This window comes from Manacus vitellinus, unplaced genomic scaffold (assembly GCF_001715985.3).
Source record: "Manacus vitellinus isolate BGI_N305 unplaced genomic scaffold, ASM171598v3 scaffold_20_pilon, whole genome shotgun sequence".
Lineage (NCBI taxonomy): Eukaryota > Metazoa > Chordata > Aves > Passeriformes > Pipridae > Manacus > Manacus vitellinus.
Window position 1 is genome coordinate 11,181,303 of NW_021939471.1, and position 21,638 is coordinate 11,202,940.

General features: G+C 35.2%; 1 protein-coding gene across 1 annotated transcript in view; it reads left to right on the forward strand.

The window, feature by feature from the left end:
- The window catches only part of PDE1A (phosphodiesterase 1A), a 148,347-nt gene that overhangs the window by 81,189 nt on the left and 45,520 nt on the right, over nucleotides 1-21,638 (forward strand). The window contains 1 exon segment of the mRNA XM_018071888.2: nucleotides 13,206-13,319. Coding sequence (XP_017927377.2) covers nucleotides 13,206-13,319 — 114 coding nt within the window.

Below are 21,638 nucleotides of genomic sequence, written 5' to 3' on the forward strand. Positions count from 1 at the left end.
GTCATTTCATGAGATCATTTTGGTAAGGTTTATTTCTTTGTTCTGTAAGAATATCTTACTCTGCTGTTTTGTGTTCATTTAATGATCCTCCCATTTGAACTTCAGTAAAGGTTTTCCAGAGAAGAGTCTGAGGTTAACTATTCTGGATTAAAATTTAAACTAAATACAGCTGATGTGACCTCACAATAAGAATCACAGTGCATGAAAAGCCTAATCAAGTATTTAAATACTAGTGCATTTTGAAAACAAGAGTAAAAAACAGGTATTTTGTGGCAAAGCATACTTTAAATTACTCCCTGGATTAACTGCACATTAAATCCAATTCACCATAATACCAATGCCTTGCTTTAATACCTGATCTAGAATCTACAGGAGGAAAATTATTATGTTGCTTTTTACTTACATTTTTTCTTCATTTAAAATACATTAACGTGTATGCACGAGTAGAACATTAGCAGGTTTTTAAGATCTATTCTGATATATGCAGAGTTAGAATCACATTTGTCAGGCAGCAAAATTCAAAGATAATAAAAACTGAAGATTAATTATACAAACTACTTATACTGCTTTGTTCTCCGAACAGTTAAGCCATGGATCGTATCTTTTTATTTTGGGTGCACATATGCCTGCTTTTTTGTTACTGTTAGCTATTCCTGCATATCTCACTTTAATTGAATGTTACTGAGCCTTGAGCAAGTTTCTTCATAAAAATATGAAGTATTAGTGTAGTTACTGTATTAAATGTCAGTGTCTATACTCTGTCTTGTTCACATTTCATTCATGTTCCTCGGCTTTTTATTTTAGAGGAGATGTTTTACCTAACTTTCTTGCATGTTCCCAGTTAATCAATCAGGCATTTCATCACAGGTTTTCTAAAAAGGAAGGAAATCCAAATTTTAACAACTTTTGCATTTGCCTTATACGTTAAAAAGATAGATTTAGATTTCTTCATTGCTTGGTCTTATTCCCCAACATCATGGGGAGTGTGCCCTTTTTACTTCAATGTGTATATATTTTTTTAATAGATGAAATTACTTTTAATAACTTCAGCACTACCAAGTTTTTAATAAGCTGGACCAAAGTTTTCAGCTATGTTTTCAATTACCTTTCATTTGAGTGTTTTGCAATTGATTTTCTTTTCTGTATTTTTTTTAGGTGTATCCTCTCAATGGTAAGAAATGTGGGGTTTTTTTCCTCTTTCTTTGTGTTACTTCACAAAATGGAAATCTCTGGATAATGTTGATGCTGAAATCTCTCAAACGGTTTTCTGAATTATGTCCATGAATCTTTAAATAAATTCAAAAATCGTATAGAGTCCACAAGTGCTTACAATTGAACTTTTAGTCATCAATAATCATGAAATATGGCATTAAGAAACCTCAAAACCCACAGAAATAATGAGCTGGGATATATATAAAATGGCTTAGAAGGCTCACTTCCTAGTATGGTCAAATGGAGTGTTATTGAACACTGCAGAGCAGATAGCCAGCCAGGGTCCTTACGCTGCTGTTCAAGCCATATAAGCACAGAGACAGTCTTCAGCAGTTGCTGTCATTTGCTGAACTAGGAGAGGGTGTTGGCTGCCCAAAAAGGTGATATCCATCTGATTCATTGTCATTTGCACATTATCTTTCCAGAGTGAAATTGTACTCTGACATGACTATTCTCAATCTGTTACGGCAATAAAATCTTAGAGACCTTTTATGCCAATGATCACAATCAAAGAGGCTGTAAACACTCTCATTAACTCTGAGCTCTTATTTTTGAGGTTTGCTTGATTAAGGCATACATGCAAAACCACATTCTCCAGAACTAAACTGTTAATTAGCATTGCACTTAGTCTCCCTTTCTCCATTATCCATTCAAGAATATCCTGCATTGCATATTCAAGACATCATGTTGATATCTGCAGGTGAAAGCAATATATTGGTAGGAGACTACTGAACAAGACACTTTCTCATTTGCATTAATTTTAGGAAATTAAACTGCTGTATACTTTGCTATAGAATTTCTCTGTGGTCTTTATTCAGGTAAACACTCCCTTGTGATCACTGCTGGGACTGTTCACTACTGTAATAAAACTGGCTTGTTTTCTGTGGGCAAACTGCCGGCTTCCTTCTCTGAGGAATGTTACTTCAGATTAAAGTGAATAACTTGATTTCAAAACTGAGAATTCCAATTAAAAATATGCTACAGTAAAGGATATGAAAAGCAAGAGAAAACAAAACAATGTATTGTTTGAGAATATGACAAGCAAATCATAGTATGTAGTTACACTTGCTAACAAACTGGTTTACTGCCTATTTTGTTTTTTTATACACACAGAGTTCTTCCTCAGTAAGTGTGTCAACAAACATTATCTTGTAACATTGAATCAAGAACTTACTAGTTTTCTATTTTGAAAGGAAAATGTAGCCAGGTTCTTGAAAGGAATGTCAAGGCTTTGCAGAGAAACTGAAGACTAGTGATTCATTCCGTAGACGTATGAAAAACGAAGCAAAATTTGGCAGTTATGTTAGTCATGACCATAAGAGAGCTGAACTTTCGAGGCTGGATTTCACATCCCTGCAGAAGTACATTTAGGGATGTTGTACTGTCATCACTTTGAAGAAGTCAGATTTTAATTTCTGAGTCCTAGAAAGGGACAGACATCAAGGACAGAATTTTATGCTATTGAAGCTGGGTTTGAAGTTTTCTTATAAACAAATGCTTTCTAGAAGCCCAGTAATTTCCCAGCTAAAATCACTTTCTTGTATTGCGTGTATAACAAACAGAACATTTTGAAGCATTTTCACAAGTAGTTAAATATAACCCAATGAATTTAGTTATGTGATTAATTTTGAGATCAGTGTGGGCCTTTTTTAGAAAGTAATGGGGCAGCATATCACTTAGCAACTAAGAAAGATGTCCATTGTGTTGGACAGAAATTCTGAGAACTATTTTAGGTTGTTTGGGTTTTTTTTCCCCAAAAGTATATGAGAGGTGCTTTATAAGGCACAATCCATGTACTTTGCCTTAGGATAGGATGCTGGATCTGATGCTCTAGTTAGCAGCACTACTTGTACAATGATGTTGGTCCTTAGTACTGAGTGATAACTAATTCAAGAACATTCTTTCTACAAGAAAGTTTGCAGCCTTGTAGCAGAAACTCTTATGTTTAGGGTGAGTTATGGCAAAGAAAACTGCAGCAACTAAGAAATGGCCTCTAATTCAGTTTATCTTCCCAGGCCTAAAAATCCTGAACCCTCTATTATTGACGTGCCAGGCACTTTGCAGGCTGAGGAAAATGGCAGCTACATACCAGCATTGACTACAAATGATTTTTTATTTGGTTTGCTACAATTCCTGTCACAAGTGTTTCCAGAACACCAATATGCATATACACCATGTATGCTAGATAATGGAATTAACATAATATTGTTCAAGAATTACTTTTTTTGAAATATTCTTCCCGATGAGCTCTGGGGACTTTTTTTCTGTTTACTTCTACTAATCCTGAAGTATTCAAAGATGGAGCTATTCAAGGACAGAGAATTTCAGTTTCTTATTTCACCTTAACTCAAATTTAATTTCGTGTGTAGACAAATCCTAAATCAAGGTCTCATGTGTCAATAAGAATAGCCATGTTACATCTCATCCTATTTATGACCATTCTTAAAGAATATAAGGAAAAAGTTCACCTGCTTTATTCTTTCTTCTTTAAAACATTTCTACAGTTCTCAAGTGTGTTTAAGCCACTCTAATGTTCTACTTCTTATTACCAAGACCTACTTTGAAGTACTTTATTTGGCAATTCTTCAGCAGAACATTTATTTTTAACAATTCCAAATGTCAGAAGTTAGTTTCACACATAGAGTGCTGAATTCTAGCATCTCCTAATTTTTTTTTTTTTTTTACATTTTAATTGCAGTATTGCGGTTTTAAATAAAAACCCTATTCACAGTTTTACAATGTCATATACATTACATGTACTATATCCTTTCTTCAGAACCACTCAGATGGTAATGATTTTACAGCAAAATTGTACTGTAATTACTACAGCTGTTGTGCTAAAGCATTTATGTCTTGCTCTGTCTTTTGAATCAAAACTTCTTTTAGTGAAAATAGATTTGTCGAAGATGTTAATTATTCAGTAAAAGTACATCTGAATTAAGGTGATGGTATTTTTTCTACAACATTTTAGGCAGACTAACATAACAAATTATTTTAATATTTTGTGCAATAGTCTATAGTAGTTCATAATGCAAATATTTGGGTTTTTTACATTTCACAGTTTTATCCCCAAAATACAAACCTGTACTTTGTTCCTCAGAACCCAGGATACACATTAGAAACAAAATTTAAGATAAATTTGCTCTGTCATCCCATCTAGAAGGTGTGATTATATATTAAAAGTAAAATTTTAATGCTCTAGTACTTCAAGAATTTAATTATAAGTAGAAAAAGTAGGACTTCTGAATCAAATGATGAGTTACAGCTTGGATCCAAATACAGTTATCTTGGTAGTCATGTTGACCAGTTAGTCCAGCTGAACCAACTACCCTGATTCATCGGATGGCCCCTAATCTAATTGCATGTAGAGAGTCCAGCTGAACTAATGTAAAGTGTCTTGAAGGTAGATGAGATTGTTTTGACTGTACAGGTTGAAGACATTGTTACCCATGCACATGTACTATCAGATAGGAGGCCAGGGGGGCAATAACTTCTTGAAAAAAGAAAAAAATCGTTTGTAAATAAGCACAGAGGATCCAGATTACTTACCAGGATACAGATTCTACAGCTTGATGCATCAAAAAAATCTGTAACTATTAATTAAACTAATTTAACAGTTACCAGAAATATTAAGGCTTGGCCACATTTATGTATATTGAACTGTGGTACGCAGCAAAGAAATTCTGTCTTGGATCTAATTTTATCTTGGGAAAACAAAAATGTTAATTATATACAGATTATATAGTATTTACTGTAGTTTGATTCCACAGAGAAATAATGGAGTAAACTGGTGTTATTTTAATATTCCTGGTTTTTTTGCTCATGTGTGACTTTTTCAAATAGAGGAAAGGATACTCATGTTGTCATAGTTGATTCTTTGATCACTGGGCAATGATATTATTTTTAGTGTTGAACACTTACCAATCTTCTGTCCTTATCAACTGCAGAAATTGAACCAAAGAGACTTTCAAAAGCAATGACAGCAACATGTTTTCTTAGTATTAGTAGAGAAAATATTTTCAGTACAAAGTTATCAATTCTGGTTAATGCAGTTTTAAATCAAAGAACATCTGTTGACTTTTTTATGATAGCTTGTTCTTAAAGTTTCTAAAAGGACTTTGTACCTCTTCACATGCTGTTTTCAAAGGATGAGTACCAGCATTTGTCAACCCACATTTTCTAGTCCCAAGGAGTGAAGGGACTATTCTGCCTTTTAGGAGCTTCTTCGATCACAGTGCTCAAAGCTGCTGTTTGCAGGAAAAATAAAGCTTTTTAAGGAACTATGGGAAATAAGGGCTTATGTGCCTTTTCTGTGTGCTTATCACATTAGCTCCAACAAGTTAAACATACTGAAGGTCTGCCATCTTCTTCAAGCATGATTTTTGCTGCATGATTTATGGGTTTGCATTTTATTTCCCAGCTTGTTGTTGATAATGGATTCAGCTAGTTTATGATGAAGACTTAGACATCTTGAAGTATTTGGCAAATTCAAGATGAAATAGCTTTAGCTAGAACTCTAAATAATGTATATAGAAGTCATGGGAACCTATCAGATTAAATGCCAATTAAATATTCAGCGAAAGCCATTAGAATAATAATTTGCAATATATAAATCAGCCCTATAGATTTTTATTATTTGTCTCTACTTTCATGGATTGATTGTGAAATGGGAATGTCAGATAATGGACATGGACATTGAGGCAATAGAAACAGTCATAGAATTTAGGATAAGAAAAGACTAGTTGATTACTCGTTAGATCTAACAGAAAACAGATAAAACATCTGAATGTATGTACATACTAAGGAATTTGAAGTTTGAAGATTTTCATTAAGCTTTGACCTGGAAAGAAGTTGAACGGGGACCCAAATTAGTATTGATGGTGGTTCTTTAGTAGAAGTGAGGGAGAAGTTTGAAAGATACTCAAAGCTTGCCTGAGATGGGTTTCATTCTGCAGCTTGGGTGTGAAGAAAGGGAGGTGAGAGAAATTCACATGTGAGAATTCATGATGATGACATATATTAAATCTAATAGTGAAAGTTACTTTCAGGGAAGGATGAGTAACTTGGGGAGGCAAGAGGAACAACAGGGAAGGGCAGCAGCAGCAGGATCCCAGGTGAGCCTCCTTCTCTGGAATGTCTCTCTAGAGCAGCAGGTGGAGATGATGGAGGATGGTGAAACGTTACAGGCCTGCAAATAGAAGACCTTTAGTATTAATGAGGTCAAGGCTTCTCAGGCATTTGCAATTTATTTGATTAGGTTTGTTGAGAATTATGCAAAAATTCAAAAATGCTCTGGAGAGCTTGGATGGATTTATGGTTTCACATGGAAACTGTGTAAAACTCCATGGCATTTTGTGATTCTAGCTAGATGCTAAAGAAAACTTATGAATTTTTACTAAATGTTTTATACATACTTGAACCTGTTACTAAATGAGACACAAAGGATAATATTTATACAGTATTAGATTGGTAAATAATAAATTTATAGGATAAGTAAGGTAAAATGAATTGATGCCTATTAGAGAATGCCTCCCTGAAGGAAAACCACTCCATCTTGCATAAAAATGATCAATATTTCAACAACCAAGGCAATTCTATCACCATGAAAATGCAGAGTTTTATCATTAAGAAAATGTAATTTCCAGTGTTGTTATATAGCTGCACAACTTGTATTTTAATTCTTCAATATGAGATTGAAGTTTTGGTATATCAAAATGTTGGCTGAATTACCAGCACATTCAATATTTATTTTCTAATGACTGAATCATAATTGCAGATCAGCCTGTACCACTCATAGGCTTAAAATAATCATGAAATACATGTGATTCATGAAGCCCTCAGCAGCCATAAGGCTTCCTGTGCATATGCTCAGACACAGCAACGACTGAGAAGTAATTTTATAAAACACATTTCTAGCACTGAAAATGTGATATATCTTGCACTTCTCAGTATCAGAATTTATTGAGAGCACCTCTAATTAGAAGAAATATTAGGTAACTGCATTTTTTATGATTTCAGAGAAGTAAAACACACATCAAGATCTGAGTCAAGAGCTGTCAGTTCTAACCCTTACTCCCCACTGATATGCTGGCCTTGTCTTGCCTGGCAAAATGTCCCTAAATGAGCTCGTTTTCCCCTACCATAATGTAAAAAACCTTGGAGTAAAGGTTAGCCATTTTGAAGCCATGACAGTTGGCCACTTGGTAACTGCAGGTAGGAGCAGGGAAACAGGAGTGGCAACCCAATGAGAACAGTCCTGAATCTTTACTACCATGTTATGTATGTTTTTCAAGTATCTCTCATCATTTTGTGTGATCAAGTCTAGTGTTTTATAGCCATATTCCAAATACAACTGTATTTGGAATTTTTCATAATCAGTATTTTCTTCCATCTTGCAGAAAACACAAGAATAATCAAAGATTTTTTGTAATCTGTATATTTAATTTTTTACTTGAAAAAGTGAGAGCATGGACTTTGTGCATGGTTGATTTTTCTTACTACATTTTTTTATTCCTTATTTACATTGTTTTAAAGTATTTGTTGGAGGGAATGCTGTGTTTAGGTAAAGATTTATTTTATATATGCATGTTCTTAATAGAAAAGTGTAAAATACAAATGATACCGATTCGCATTAAAAAAAAAATGGATTTTGGGCAATTCATGTGGGGAATTTTAGAATTCAAGTGAATAGTGGTATGTTTAATTTGCTGGGACTTTTTCCAAGATTAGGATTTGCTGTTCCCATTTTGAATTTCTTCATATTCAAATCACAGAATATTCTAAGTTGTAAGGGACCCACAGGCATCACTGAGTTCAACTCTTAAGTGAATGGCCCATAGAGGGATGGAACCCACAACCTTGACATTATCAGCACCAGGCTCTAACCAACTGAGCTAATACTTTCCTAATTCTCAAGTATGTAGGTATGCAAAACAATTGGTGGAATTGTCCTTTTTTTTGAGTGTTCGTGTTTAAATGAAGACGTAACGTCTGCCTTTGAAAGCTGAGGAACTGCTGGGTGAGGAGTGCTTTCTACAGGTGAAAATTATTCAACTGATTATTAAAAGAATCACTACTGGTAGCAAAACTGGTTTCTGGTTTTAATTCTAAATAGTTTTAGAGGAAAATTCTCCTCTTCCCCAAAGTTTTGAAAAACTAGTGGTATTTAAATTAATTCATCATATTGTCAGAATATGGTTACTCTCCTCTTTAATTTTAATTTCACATTACATATCATCCCATTTTTACCTTGTAATGTTCATTTAGAGAGCCAAATAACTTTTATAATAACGTTTACACTTATCCACTTTATTTTATTATTCAATATTAAATAGTCCAAACAGAACATGAAACACTTGTTTACAGAAAGTAATTTTTTTTTTCTGCTCTTAAACGTTTTCACACATTGTCACGATTGTCACAACTAGGCTTTTCTCAACTAGTTCATGGGAACATAATGATTAATGATTTACAACTTGGAGTTGATTTAACCAACACATAATTTTTTTAACTGGCATCGTGATTGCTGAATAGTAATATTAATAACTATTTCTCTCTAATTAGCATTAGCATGTGTTTATTACTTTCAAAGAGTTACCTGTGTATTCATTGCCCATCTTCAACAGTGACTTTCACTAATTTCAAAATATAGTAGGAAGCAGGGTTAGTTTACAATTTACTTTTTACAGTTTATTTCACTTCCCCTTTAATAGGATCTGTGACAAAAGCCAGCTTTGTTTTTGTACAAAGTTTCCAAAACAGTCTTAAGTGAAGTCCAGATGTGCAAGTTAGAAAGCTGTATTTTTGCAGTGCTTGGTGGTGGGGAGACTGACGTGGCAAATAAAGACAGTTTGGAGAAAACAGATAAATGGTCTTTTTCTCAGGTTCAGAAATTAACTTCAGGCTGAATTTTCCTCTGCTTGTTCTTGAAGGCTCATAAGCTGAACCTTTGACTCTCATTTATAGCAGTGATCACTAGTAATTTATTTTCCCTTGGAAACAGAGGCAGCAACCTTTAAATTTAATCTGAGATTGAAACTGTCCAACTAGTCTGCCTCTCTACTTTAAGATCTCTCTTCTTAAGTAATCCTCTACCCTGCACCTTTCTTTGTTGTCATTTTAGCCTGTGTTTAAGACAATTATTTAGTATTTCCAAAAATTTGTCTCATTGAACTTTGCTTGATTCCATAGAAAAAACCAGTTTTTCGTGAAGACATTGCAAAAAGTGATTTTTGATATCTGATTCCTTAACTATGTTTTTTTTTTTTTTAATAGTTACAGAAACTGTCATAGGAAGTTTTCTCAAATAACATAAAATCACCAAATCTATCCTCGGTAAATTTAGTACAATCCCAGAAAGTTACATTAGATTTAGGAAAACTTTAATTCAAGCTTGGGAGAATTGCAATGAGGAAATTGGGAACAACTGAGTTGTGATTTTGATATTGTTAATCAGGAACATGCTACTTCATCTCCCAGCAAAAACCTTGTTACCTCTGATTTTCCTGTGTTGCTGGGTGGACCTCAAAGCCTATTGCCCACAGTTGGACTGGCATCAGCTGCACAGAGGTGAGGACCAGGGAAACACAGGTCCTGGTAACCTCACAGATGGCACTGTTAAAGAGAGGCAGGAGCCTGTAAAAGCACGGACACCACAGCACTGTAAGTGGTGTTTACCCAAGATGACAGAAGATGGTTCTCCACCCACTGCTTTTATTAATTGCAGATGTCTCTTTCTCCCTTGAAAATTGGGGCTGCTAGTTGTAAGATGCAATTTTCAGGTATCCTGAGAGAAATAATGTTCCTTTTTACTATGCAAATTTCTTTTTTCAATGTTATATAACATTAATTCTGCATACAATTTTCTTTGTACCTTAAAGCAGTTCAAATAATCAATTTTTCTATTTCATAAAATAGCCCCTCCAGTTTTTTCTTGTTGCTATTATTTCTTAGTTATTTTTTCTTTTTGTCTATTATTTCTTAGTAGCACAGTTCACAGGCAGGGTAATACAATTAGTTCCAATTTTAAGTAGCATTTCTAATAGTACCTCTAATGTTTATTTTCAATTTATCACACTTAAAGAAAACAAACAGATAAACAAAGTCCTGCCCAATACAACTGGAGCAATAATTCTTTTTTGTTACTTTTCCTTGTCCTTTTTACAAGTTTCTCTGTCCTGTGGAATACTGGGGTATGAGTATTTTAACACTTGTTGCTTTGTCTTATAAATTGACACATTTATTCTTTGCTAAAGTATTTGTTTCATTACTGAAATGTCAGCTCCTAAACTCTGTGGCTATTTCACTTTAATGTGTAAGATCTTGGGTATATTCAGACCATTCATATACTGTTATAATCTGCTTAATTTTGCTGTGTTGGAAGTCCATTTTTGTAACTTCTGAAGTAGACATTCCAGTCAGATATTGGGAAAATATCTGATGTGGCTGGTTCACCACTGAAACTGGTTGTCCAAAGCGTTTTTGAAATCTGTGCCTTCAGAGCTTGAGCAGAAATATCTCTCAATAATTTTATGTAACTTTGAAGTTATAGCTGTCTTTGAGGTTAACCCTGTTTTGATCAAGACCTTTTATCAGCTGGGGGTCCCTTCTAACCAAAATTATCCCTTGGTTCTATGGTAGATCTGCAGCTAAGAACTCTTGAGGACATCTATACAAAGTGTGGATGCATGAGGTCATAAGCTCACTGGTGACACAGATTGTGTCCTTTTGTGATTCTGTAGTATCTTCAGAATCACTTTAACTTTGCTTGAGCAGCTTTTCCAGATCACTCAGTCTGTGACTGTGCTCTGCACTTCTCCTAGAATTTGAGCTATACCTACAGGGCACATTACATCTGTTAGCTGTCACCTATACAGTGAGCTACTGCAACGTCAGAGCAGCTTAAAGGCTCCCCCAGGGACTCCTTTCCTCCTGCAAGCACAAAAGTAATTTCAAATACTTGCCATCTGGTCACTGCTCTGAGAAAGTGTGGAACCACTGGAAATCATAGAATTCGAAGCTGTTTTGAACTAATATTGTTCTACCAGAGCCTGGCCCCCTGCTGTGAAGTGTTACAATTTTTTTTGTGTATTTTTGTATATTTGAAAACACATTTTCAAATTTACTTTGGAAAGTTTGATTCAGAGACGTGCTCAGTCAAACATGGAGGGAACAGTGCAAGTGGCAGAAACACCCTATGGCTATTTGCAAGTAGTGGCAATGATGCTGCCAGACTCACGTGAGCATTTTGGCATTGGTGCTCAGGAGGGGCTGCATGTGTGTTTGTGTGTATGACTGAGGAGCAGACATCCCAGAACAGTAACAGTGTGTGTGTTGGGTACTGAGAGGTGAGTGTCTATGAATAAGCTTCTTCAGTCCATAGGTACCTCTGAAGTGGAAGAAGTTATGTACTGGGACTGTCTCCCATGCATGTGGTTATTTGTGTGTAGGAGATGCGTTCCCAGAGTATTTCATGCACCCACTTCCTTTCTCTGATAAAATGTTTTAACACTACATTTCCCATTCCATGCACTGTGTAAAAGACTGTAAAATAAGGTTGCTAAGAGCCTTGTTTGTTTCATTTTCTATGCTAATTTGAATTAAGGCTTTAGAGAACTGAAGAGGCTCGTTTTGAAACTCCATTTGCTAAAATTATCCTTACAGGCTTGAACATAATTGTACTTAGCCAACGAAATATGAAGAAAAACATGAAAGTGGTTTTATGACAGAACAATACTTTCCAAATTTATATTTGTTTTGAATATCACTGCATTTTTGTAAATTATACATTTTAATTAGGTCCAATCAAATATTGGACTCAATAAAAATAATATATGGTGTTTATATATACATATATATAAACAGGTAGCATATTCCAAATTTTCTATATGCTCATTCATAAATCATGACTGTGATCTTTTCTGAAAGTAGTCAGCTTAATGCTGACTCAATTTCAATAAACTTTTTAACTAAAAACTTGTTTCACAATTTTTTTCATGCACATAAAAAAGTTTATTTAATGAAAGTTATGTTAAAATAATGATGAATTCTTAATTACAGAAATCTTTATTGTATATGATACGAAACTGTAGATTGTTTCTACTGAGAGATGCAGAACAGAAAGAAGGAAAATACCCATTAAGTCACAGCTCTGTACAGTTATCAATAAGGTTTTCATTTCACTCCAGTGCTTTGACCACTCTGTATGGTTAAATTGAGAAGTGTCAGAAGTCTCTTCTTGTCAACAGAGAATTTAGGAAAGATCTGATATTCAAGGAGTTTATCTGTACAAGTCTATTGCTACAGAGTCATGAGTTGATACATTACGAAATCCCGTTTGGGCGTATCCATGTTTGTACTGTAAAACAAAGTTCTCAAAACTAAAAGTAACAGCACACTTGGGAAAATCTGAATTTTTCGGGTGACATAGGCACTGCCTAATGATGAGTTTTTTGTAAACACAGAAACAACAGACTTCCACATTATCTCACACTAATAGGAATACAAATTCTGCAGCAAAAACATACTGGATGCCTAAAAAAAGTAAAAGATATCTAAATGAAGCAAAATAAGTATACAGTGAATATGAAAAAAATATAATTAACCACCTAAGCACAGAAAAAATATAGTAAGACAATATGCAAACTTTTATTTTTTATTTAAAACAAAATTAGAGACTCAGGCATAGTAGTAATGTCAGAAATGAATAGGAAAGTACTCTGATGGTGGTTAATGAGTCCCCTCTGACTTTCTGGAATGCATATGCCTTTTCTTAATAGATCTTACAAATTTAGCAAGTTATAAAAACATACAACCAGTCATTGTTTTGTCCATTCTAAAACTAGAAAAACTAAACTAGCCTTAAGACAAGAGATGGAGTGATGGTCTCTTGCCTCTGCATTGGCTGTTGTGCTGGTTCCAATATTTCAAACAGAAAATGAAGTCAATCAAGTTTGATAAAAGTATCACACTGATTTTTTTTTTTTTCCCCACAGATTAAGATGCTTGGTAAAGCAGCTGGAGAAGGGTGACATTAATGTGGTGGATTTAAAAAAGAATATTGAATATGCAGCATCTGTTCTGGAAGCTGTTTATATTGATGAAACCAGGTAAGTGAAAGGGAAAAACCAAAAAGGAAAAGATGTTGTGAACTGCATTTTAGAAATTTGGTTTTTGCATGCAATTGTAACTGACATGAGCTGAAGGTCTGTGCACATCAGAAGAAGCTTATGTGGCTCTTAGATCTTTTAGTCACAAGGTTAAAGCAAGTAAGTTTCAAAGGTCAGATGTAATTGTTGCCTGGGGAGAAATGCTCAAAGAAATGAGTCAGAATACTATAATCTGGTCAGTAAATACATACATTCTTGAAAAGCTGTGATTTATTTTATATTGTTTCATGCTTTGTTTATGATCATTTTTACTGCCAGTATGAATGGTAATCATCTATACCATGGGTTGACCTCAATTAAATTAGAAATCCTAAGTATTTGGCTTCTTGAAAAAATTTCAAGATATGTACTATATTGAAGTTAAATAGCTAACTTACAGCATTTCTTTCTGCTTGCTGATCTCTTCAAGTTTTTTTTCTAAGCAGAAAGGTCTTGTAAAGATGTCTGCCAAAACTGCAATACTGTTGGAGTGTGCAGTGTATGTCTCAGTTCTATACTGCATTTAAGACTTATTTCATGGACCTAACACTGTCTCTCTGTGTTGTGTTCCCAGCCCTCCCTCCCCTTACAAATCTACATAGTTGATATCATGCTTGAAGTACTGCTTCAACATTTTTCTGATTCTTGTGATTTACACACTAAAACTTGCTAGTCCAGAGTTTGGAGCATTTGCTATTGGGGCAGTAGAAAGCCTACCCATTTGAAAACAGAAGAATGAAAACAATAGCAAATGAAGCTGGTGCTAGTGATCCATTTTCAGAGATTATATGACAGACTAGGTTGGCAGGATCACTGATACTGGTGTGCTGCTCTTGGAGTGCATGCATATCCAATTCTGTAAAAAGCTGACTAAACAGGCTAAGGTGACATGGAAAACTTTTCTGATCATCCTCCCAGCTGCATGTTCTAGGGGACACTTTCAACTTGATCCCAATTTGAAAAACAATAGGTACCTCAGTGACTTCCAAAGGCCTCACATGTGTTATGAAGATGAACTGAATGAATTTAAGGTAAATATTTTAAAATATTGGTAATTAATATGCCACTATTGGTATACTTATGTCATTTTTGCTGGTAAAGTTATTCCAGCTTCTTTTATATAAAATCAAGGGTTAATTTGTGAATTTACATTAGTTTGCAGTCATATTTATAGTTCAATTGGTACAGGTCCTTAGGGTGCCAGATTTTTTATCTATCTATCTATCTATCTATCTATCTATCTATCTGTCTATCTGTCTATCTATCTATCTAAATATATTACGTATATTAAAATTATCGACAAACTTCTCTTTTGGCTCATATTACCATAATAGAGGCCATAAAGGAACAAAAGCAGCGTATCATTGAGCCAAGTGCCAGTGGAGGCTGAATTAGCTTGTGTGGTTGCATTTGTCCTTGTTCCCACCAAAGAATACAGGTTCTTTGTCCTGCACAGAGCTACCTCTGTGGGAGCCTGGAACTGAGTTAACTGGTCTCTCTAGTAGATTAGAAATAATAGTTTAGATCAGAAGCAAAACGGCCTATTCCTGCTGAGCCTGAACATGTAATTTTATACATCACAAAGTTCAAATGACTTCAGTGAGTTTCTTACATATGATTTGCTGTTCAGTCAGTGTCTGCAACTCACATGAAAATACCCATGCTTTCTATTTTAATCCCATTCTTGAGCCCTGGACTTTGTCCTGATGAATTTACTGACCCATTGCTTAGGTATCCAAGCAGAGGAAGACCACAGCTTCAACCAGCAGTCTAAAATTTAATCCTGTCTGCGGTGGTCTCTTCTTTCTCACCTTTCTAGGAGACAGACTTCAATATCAGCTGAGGGAAAGCTCTCTTAAATATCTCTACAGACAGAATAGGAATAGCAACAGAGGGTTCATTATAAGCATCCTAACTCATGTTTCTGTTATGATGCATATCCTGTTACACAGGATAATAAATGCTCCCGCCAATGGTTGCTCACCTATTTCAAAAGGACCTTCTGCAATTCTTCACAGCAACAGAGATGAAAAAAGCAAAAAGACAAGTCAAAACTAAAGTCAATAAAGAGACCTAAGTATCACATATCTCACTGAGGATGTTCAATACTGTAGCCAAGGATCAAGGAAGAGCCCAGTCTGTTCCACAGCTCTGGGAAACCATTTGTGCTACTTAAAAATTAAATCTCAGGCACTGTTCTGGAAAAAACACTTTTCTTTATAAGCCTGAGTTTTTTCCAGTGATCAGTTCCAATTTCTTACTGTAGAAGACACCCATTTTTCCCCCTGTATACTGTTACTTTGAGTTTCTTGAAATCCTGTATCATACTATAAAGTTGTGCATGCACATAGAAGTACATGCAAACGCGTAAGCTGATGGCATATTGAATCTTTATTTATAGTGCAACAATCAGCTGGAAGTAGCTGTAGAATTCACACCCTTTAGCAGAGGATGAAACATTTTTTTCAGGTCCTCTGACTCCCTTTGTCTGCTGCCATGTTTTTCTATGCTATAGTCATTTATCTGAGCATTTTTTATAACTATGTACATATACTTGTTTCCGTACTTGAGCTTTCTAAAACTGTATATAGCTGGGTTGGAGAAAAGGCAGAGAAACAACACAACAGATTCTATTTATGAAGTCCAGAGAAGAAGAGAATAGTGTTCTTAGAAACAGGGATAGGCAGCAGGGATAACCTTCCAAAATGAGGAAAAATTGTTTTGGGCCAGTGGCTGTCAATATCCCATATAAAAAGTTCTGAGTTGACGGAAAGCTGGAAAGCACAGACATCAGGTACCAGAGAAGTGCTGCTTTCCCGTGAGCTTCATTATCTGTGGCCCCATGTCACTTAATAAGCTTGTTTAACAGGTCCTTTTCAGGACTGCTGCATCTGTCAGTGCTGAATAATTGTAAGGTGCACTAAACGCTCCCATGAAAGAGATCTAACACTTTGGTAGCTGAAGCAGAGGTTTATTGTCAGCTGAAAAATAACCGGTGAAACTCTCACAGTTTCAGCCCCTCAGCGGATCTGCTCTGTGGAAGAAGTTCAAACTTAATAGGTGTTATAAATAATTCTGACAAATCTTGAAGAATTTTCTCTGTTAGTACCTTCCACTTGGCTCAAGGCAATGGAAGAAGGATATTTAGATTCAGACAGGAAATAAATACAGCCTGATAATTCAGTCATGACAGCTGTTCCGTTCCTTGTAAACACAACTCTTCATTCATGCTAAGTAAGAAGAAAATAAATCTAATAAAATCTAGATGGAAATTACAAGATTTTAAAAATGTATGTATTCCAAAGATAAATTAAAAAAAAAAAAATTCTTGTGGAGAATACTTTTAGGTTGTTCTGAGTAAAATCAGAATATTTTATTCCAATTATGTCTTATTTTTTAATGCTTTAATGTTTTAGAAAATACACTTGATTTCAGGAGGATTTTTATCTGAGCAGTTTAAGTTCCATATGGGGCTTTTAGTTTGTTTCAGGCTGTATAATGCCCTTCTAGAAAACCTTTAACCCCTTGGGAACTTTTGACTTAGATGAGACTGTGTTTCAGTAATGTATGAAGTAGCTCTGTTGTATATAGCTGGCAATTGCTTTGAGCATCTTTGATTCAACAAGACAAAATAACAAACATAGGTTCATGAAGTGAAGGGAAATGTCATTAAGGGTAAGTGGCATTATAACAATATATGTTTGCATGAGAGCTCTGGAAATAGTGCAGGTGTTTCAATGATATTATCATGGCAAACACAGTTCTTCTTGATAAAAAGTTTTTATTTAGAAAAAAAAGTACACACTGTGATATGTATAATGTTAGCTAAAAAGGAGGTCATTAAATCCAAACTTTGCTGTTGTAATGAACACCTTGGACTACACTGAATTCCCAGTGTACTACTCCAGTAATGCTCCAGATATTTCAGATATTTATTTAAATAGGGACAAACATCCTCAAACATCCAAAAAGGAAATAGTTTAAACTGCAAGACAAAGACTTTTGTCGTTTCATGCCACCAAATGTCTGCGTGAGCCTTGAAGTGCACCACAGAAATATTCGTGACAAGGAAGATAGTGAGATAACAGAACTAAACAACTTGTAAAAATGTGGACTGACTATTTAGGCTATAAATCATGCACATGTGTATCTTTGTTGTGTGGAGTCCAAGGAAGAAGATTCTAAGGAGCAAATACTTGACTGGATACTGGTGCTCAGAGAGCTCTGTGTTGTGGAGGTGTGAATGGAGCTTAGCAAGAGGCCAACAACTAAATGAAATTCTGCTGTTTCCGGGAGCTGCTGAGGTGAGGAGTCAGTATAGCCTGCTATTGGCCAGCTCTCAGTTTTGGTTATGTTTGCAAGCTGGAGAAGGCTGTTCCCTGGTATTTTCAAGTTTTTCAATACTGCAACAGAACCTGAGTCCATGGCGGCTACTCCATATTAGGCTAGGAATTGATATCTCAAAAAATAATAAGCTGGGATACTTATTTGATAACCCTGTGCTTTCTTTCACTCTCTTCAAGGTATCAATATATGTTTAGCAGCTTGTTCTTATTTTAAATGGGAGCAAAAGTCAGTAAAGGCTCCTCCTTTCATGTTTCTTTTAATTTTCATAAGCTGTATTTTATTATCAGTGTTGTGAGGCTCTAAGCTAGCGCTACATAAGTTGCTACTGAGCATCTCACAGCAGGAATCTGTTACTTGGTTTTGCAGGGCCATTCACATTCTATTCTCAGCTGTAGCATACGAGATGTAGCGGGTTTTTTAATTCACATAGTTTCACTGACTGTAAGGCTCTGGTTATGGAAGAAATTGTGCCAGTGCAGACACTGTTATCTACTGAGATTAACCAGCAGAGATTATCACACTGCAAATCTCTTAGATGGTGCAAGGATTGAGAAAGTTAAATTCTTTTACATCAAAGAGACGTAGATATTTTTTAAAGCTTTTAAAAATATATTTTTAGTCTTCCTACCTGAACAGTGGGGCCTTCGGTTAATGATGCAATTTATTTTGAAGGATCTAGAAAATATTTCTCCTCAAAATTACTGTTTTTGGCAAAATCTATGAATATTAAAGAAAATATTCTGCCTAATGATACAAGGATAAAACAGGCAGAATGGGATGCCCTATTTGGTAGTAATTTGCCAGATGTAAAATATGGTCTATATGATTCCTCTCTGAGATGACTTAGTTGAGGAGAGATTTGAAGTGGCAATTATTTAAGCATGAAGTTAAATTATAATCTTGAATATTCAGTCAAGTTTGCTGTGAGTGTGTATTGCTGTCCTCCACAGCCAGCCTGCGGTTAAATGTACTTTGCCTGAAGTTGTCAGTAACAAATGTACCATTTGAAGTAAACCATTCAGTTTATCCATTAAGGGCACCTACAATTGCTGCTTTTTTAAAAGCTGCTATTGAGAAAAAGCTTATTGTGTTGAGATTAGTACCGTGTATTTCACCCTTATAAAAGCTTAAAATAAGCCTTTGAAATCTTTAGTATTAAGCTAAAGGTTTGGGGTTTTTTTCTGAGGAAAGCTTACAACAGTATTAAAGTTATACAAAAAAATACACTTAAAATCGCTGAAAATCTATTAAATTCTGACTAAAACTCCTCAGCTCACTTAGCATATTTAATAAATGGAGGGCATGCCTTTTCTGTCTCAAAGTTACTGCTGTTATTTTAGTTCTGAATCATGCCCCGAGTTAGTCTCAGCCCTATTGAACTCTAAGAGTACCGCGTTAAAGCAGCCAAATAAAAAAAAAAACAGAAAAGAAGAGAAAAGTAAAAGTAAATACATTGGCTCATAGCTGTACTCCTGAAAAGTGATATTGTTTTTAGGCATGAGTATCCTGACCTAAAACTAAAGATGTTGTTTGTCTTTGGTATATACCTCTGTATTTCCAAATAGGCAGTACATGTCAACAAGTGAACATTTCCAGTAACAATGGTCCTTCCTACATTACTTGTCTTCTGTTGTAATACCTATATTTCATCCAGACTATTTTCCATTTATTTAATTGATTGGTAATTCTTCATATGAGGACAATTCTTCTAAGAATGTGCTAATTTTATGGGTACAACATGTTGGTAAATTCATAATTTCCTTTAGAAAGACCTCTATGTACTAAAAATGCACCTCATTCATTTTTGAAATTTGCTTATCCTCGGTGGGAGTCAAGAGAGTCTTTTAATTGTAGAAATTGTAATGGACTATAGAGGATGTAAATATTGATTAAATATATTGATTTATGCTCATTCAGGAAGATAGTGAGATAATAGAACTAAACAACTTGTAAAAATGTGGACTGACTATTTAGGCTATAAATTCTTCTGCATTTAAACCTAGAAGAGGACTTTCCTCAATTCGCTCTTAAGGGCTTGATTAATTCACTAATCAGCAAAGAGCTAATACCTCCTTCTCAATCTCTCCTCTGGAAATCTTTTACCACCTCTGTTAGGCAGCATGACTGATCAGCACTGATGGATTTTTTTCCCCCATAGCTATTATCTAATTTTATTTTTTTTAATTTTCTTTTCTTTCTTTTTCTCGGTAGTACATCTGATATATTCCTAAGGGAAAAGCAATATACTTCTGACTAGTCCATTACTATATTTAAAATTCTGATTAAATGAAAAGAGAGCAAGAAATTATCACTGCTTGAATTTTGAAAAATTATTCTTGGCAAAAACCACAGTACTGTGACAAGAAGATCAAGTTATTAGTTACTATGACTGCAATATTAATTGATTGCTAAGCTGAAATGCCATGGGCCATGTCTTACTTATTCCCACAACTGTCAATGGAAGTTCTACTCATGGAATGAATAGAACTAAATAACCCAGCCTCCCCCTCTCCTTCCCACGCGTATCTCTTCCTCATATTGCATCTACTTAACAGGCTAATGATATATGAGCAAAATAAATGTATGTAACCCTGAAATTCTGACTTCATGTTGAAAAAATGTACTTTCTGTGGCACATTTTGTTACAGCCTTTTTGTTTCGTTTCTTAGCATTTTTGGGTGTTCCTTAGCTTTATGGAAGAAAAATTGGTGTGTGTGCCTTGGTATATATTAGTATATATTTTTGCCTAAAAGACTCAGGATGAAAAAAACTCCAGGGCAATTTAAGTAGGAGGTAAGATAAGGGAAGGTTTTAATGAAGCCTCTCAGGCTCTGGGAATACAAACCATGTGTGCACTCCCTGACTCAGGTGTTACAATTTTTGTAATGATGTCTATCCAATCCGTGTTTGTCCAACCCCCGGCCTTTGCCCCGTTCTGCCCCTCGGGAATTGAGTCTGGGGGAGTTTTGGAACCCCCTCTTTCTCATCTTCATCTTCTTTGGAGCACGTACAGTCCTTGGAAGCTTTCCAAAGTTCTGGGTTTGAAGGTTGCTTTGCCCTGGTGATATCTTGTTGTCCAGGCCAGGGTGCAGATGTTCTTAAACAGAATGAAGGCCTACCTTGAAAAAGAGACTAAATATGTGACTGGAATTTAGGGGGAATTGATATGGAATGGGGTAATAGGGTTGGGTATGTGTAACTACTGTGCTAAAGGGTGAGGAATATATTAAATACAGCTACTTCTAAAATCTACAAAAATTAAAAAAATCAAAAACCTCCAAGGCAACGTATATTTATTTAATAGAACTAGGATATTTGAGTTCATGCCTCCCAGTTAAACAGAGTTTATCTCAGTGAGTTTTACTTGAAGACTGATTTTGTGGAACAACTATGTAGCTTTTAAATGCCCACAATCTCTGATCTTCGGGATGATTGATTTGGAGATGAGACTTTGGGTCTTGCAGTCACTCCATTCCAAATATTTTCTAAGCTAGAGATTCTAGCCTTGTGTTTGACAGCTATGGTCGCTTGTCCACTAATTTACAGAGCGACATTTTTGAACCTATGTAGGAGTTTACATATTGGAGAATGTCACAAAATTATATTGCAATTTACAAATTACATTTTGCTATATACAATTATAAATTATATTCCAAAATCTTGCAAAAATCCTTGTAATATTTGATAGGAAGTTCAGTGGTTTAACTGTGTGTCTTTGTTTTGATCCTGTCTTCTGCTTTTCTGATTTTATTTCATCTCCATCCTTTTTTTTTTTTTTTTTAAAGGTATAGAATCATAAAATGTGTTGGGTTGGGTTGTAAGGAACCTTAAAGATCATCTGCTTCCAACCCTCCTCCCATTTGCAGGGGCACCTTCCATCAGACCACGTTGCTCGGAGCTCCATCCAGACTGACCTTGGACATGTCTAGGGTG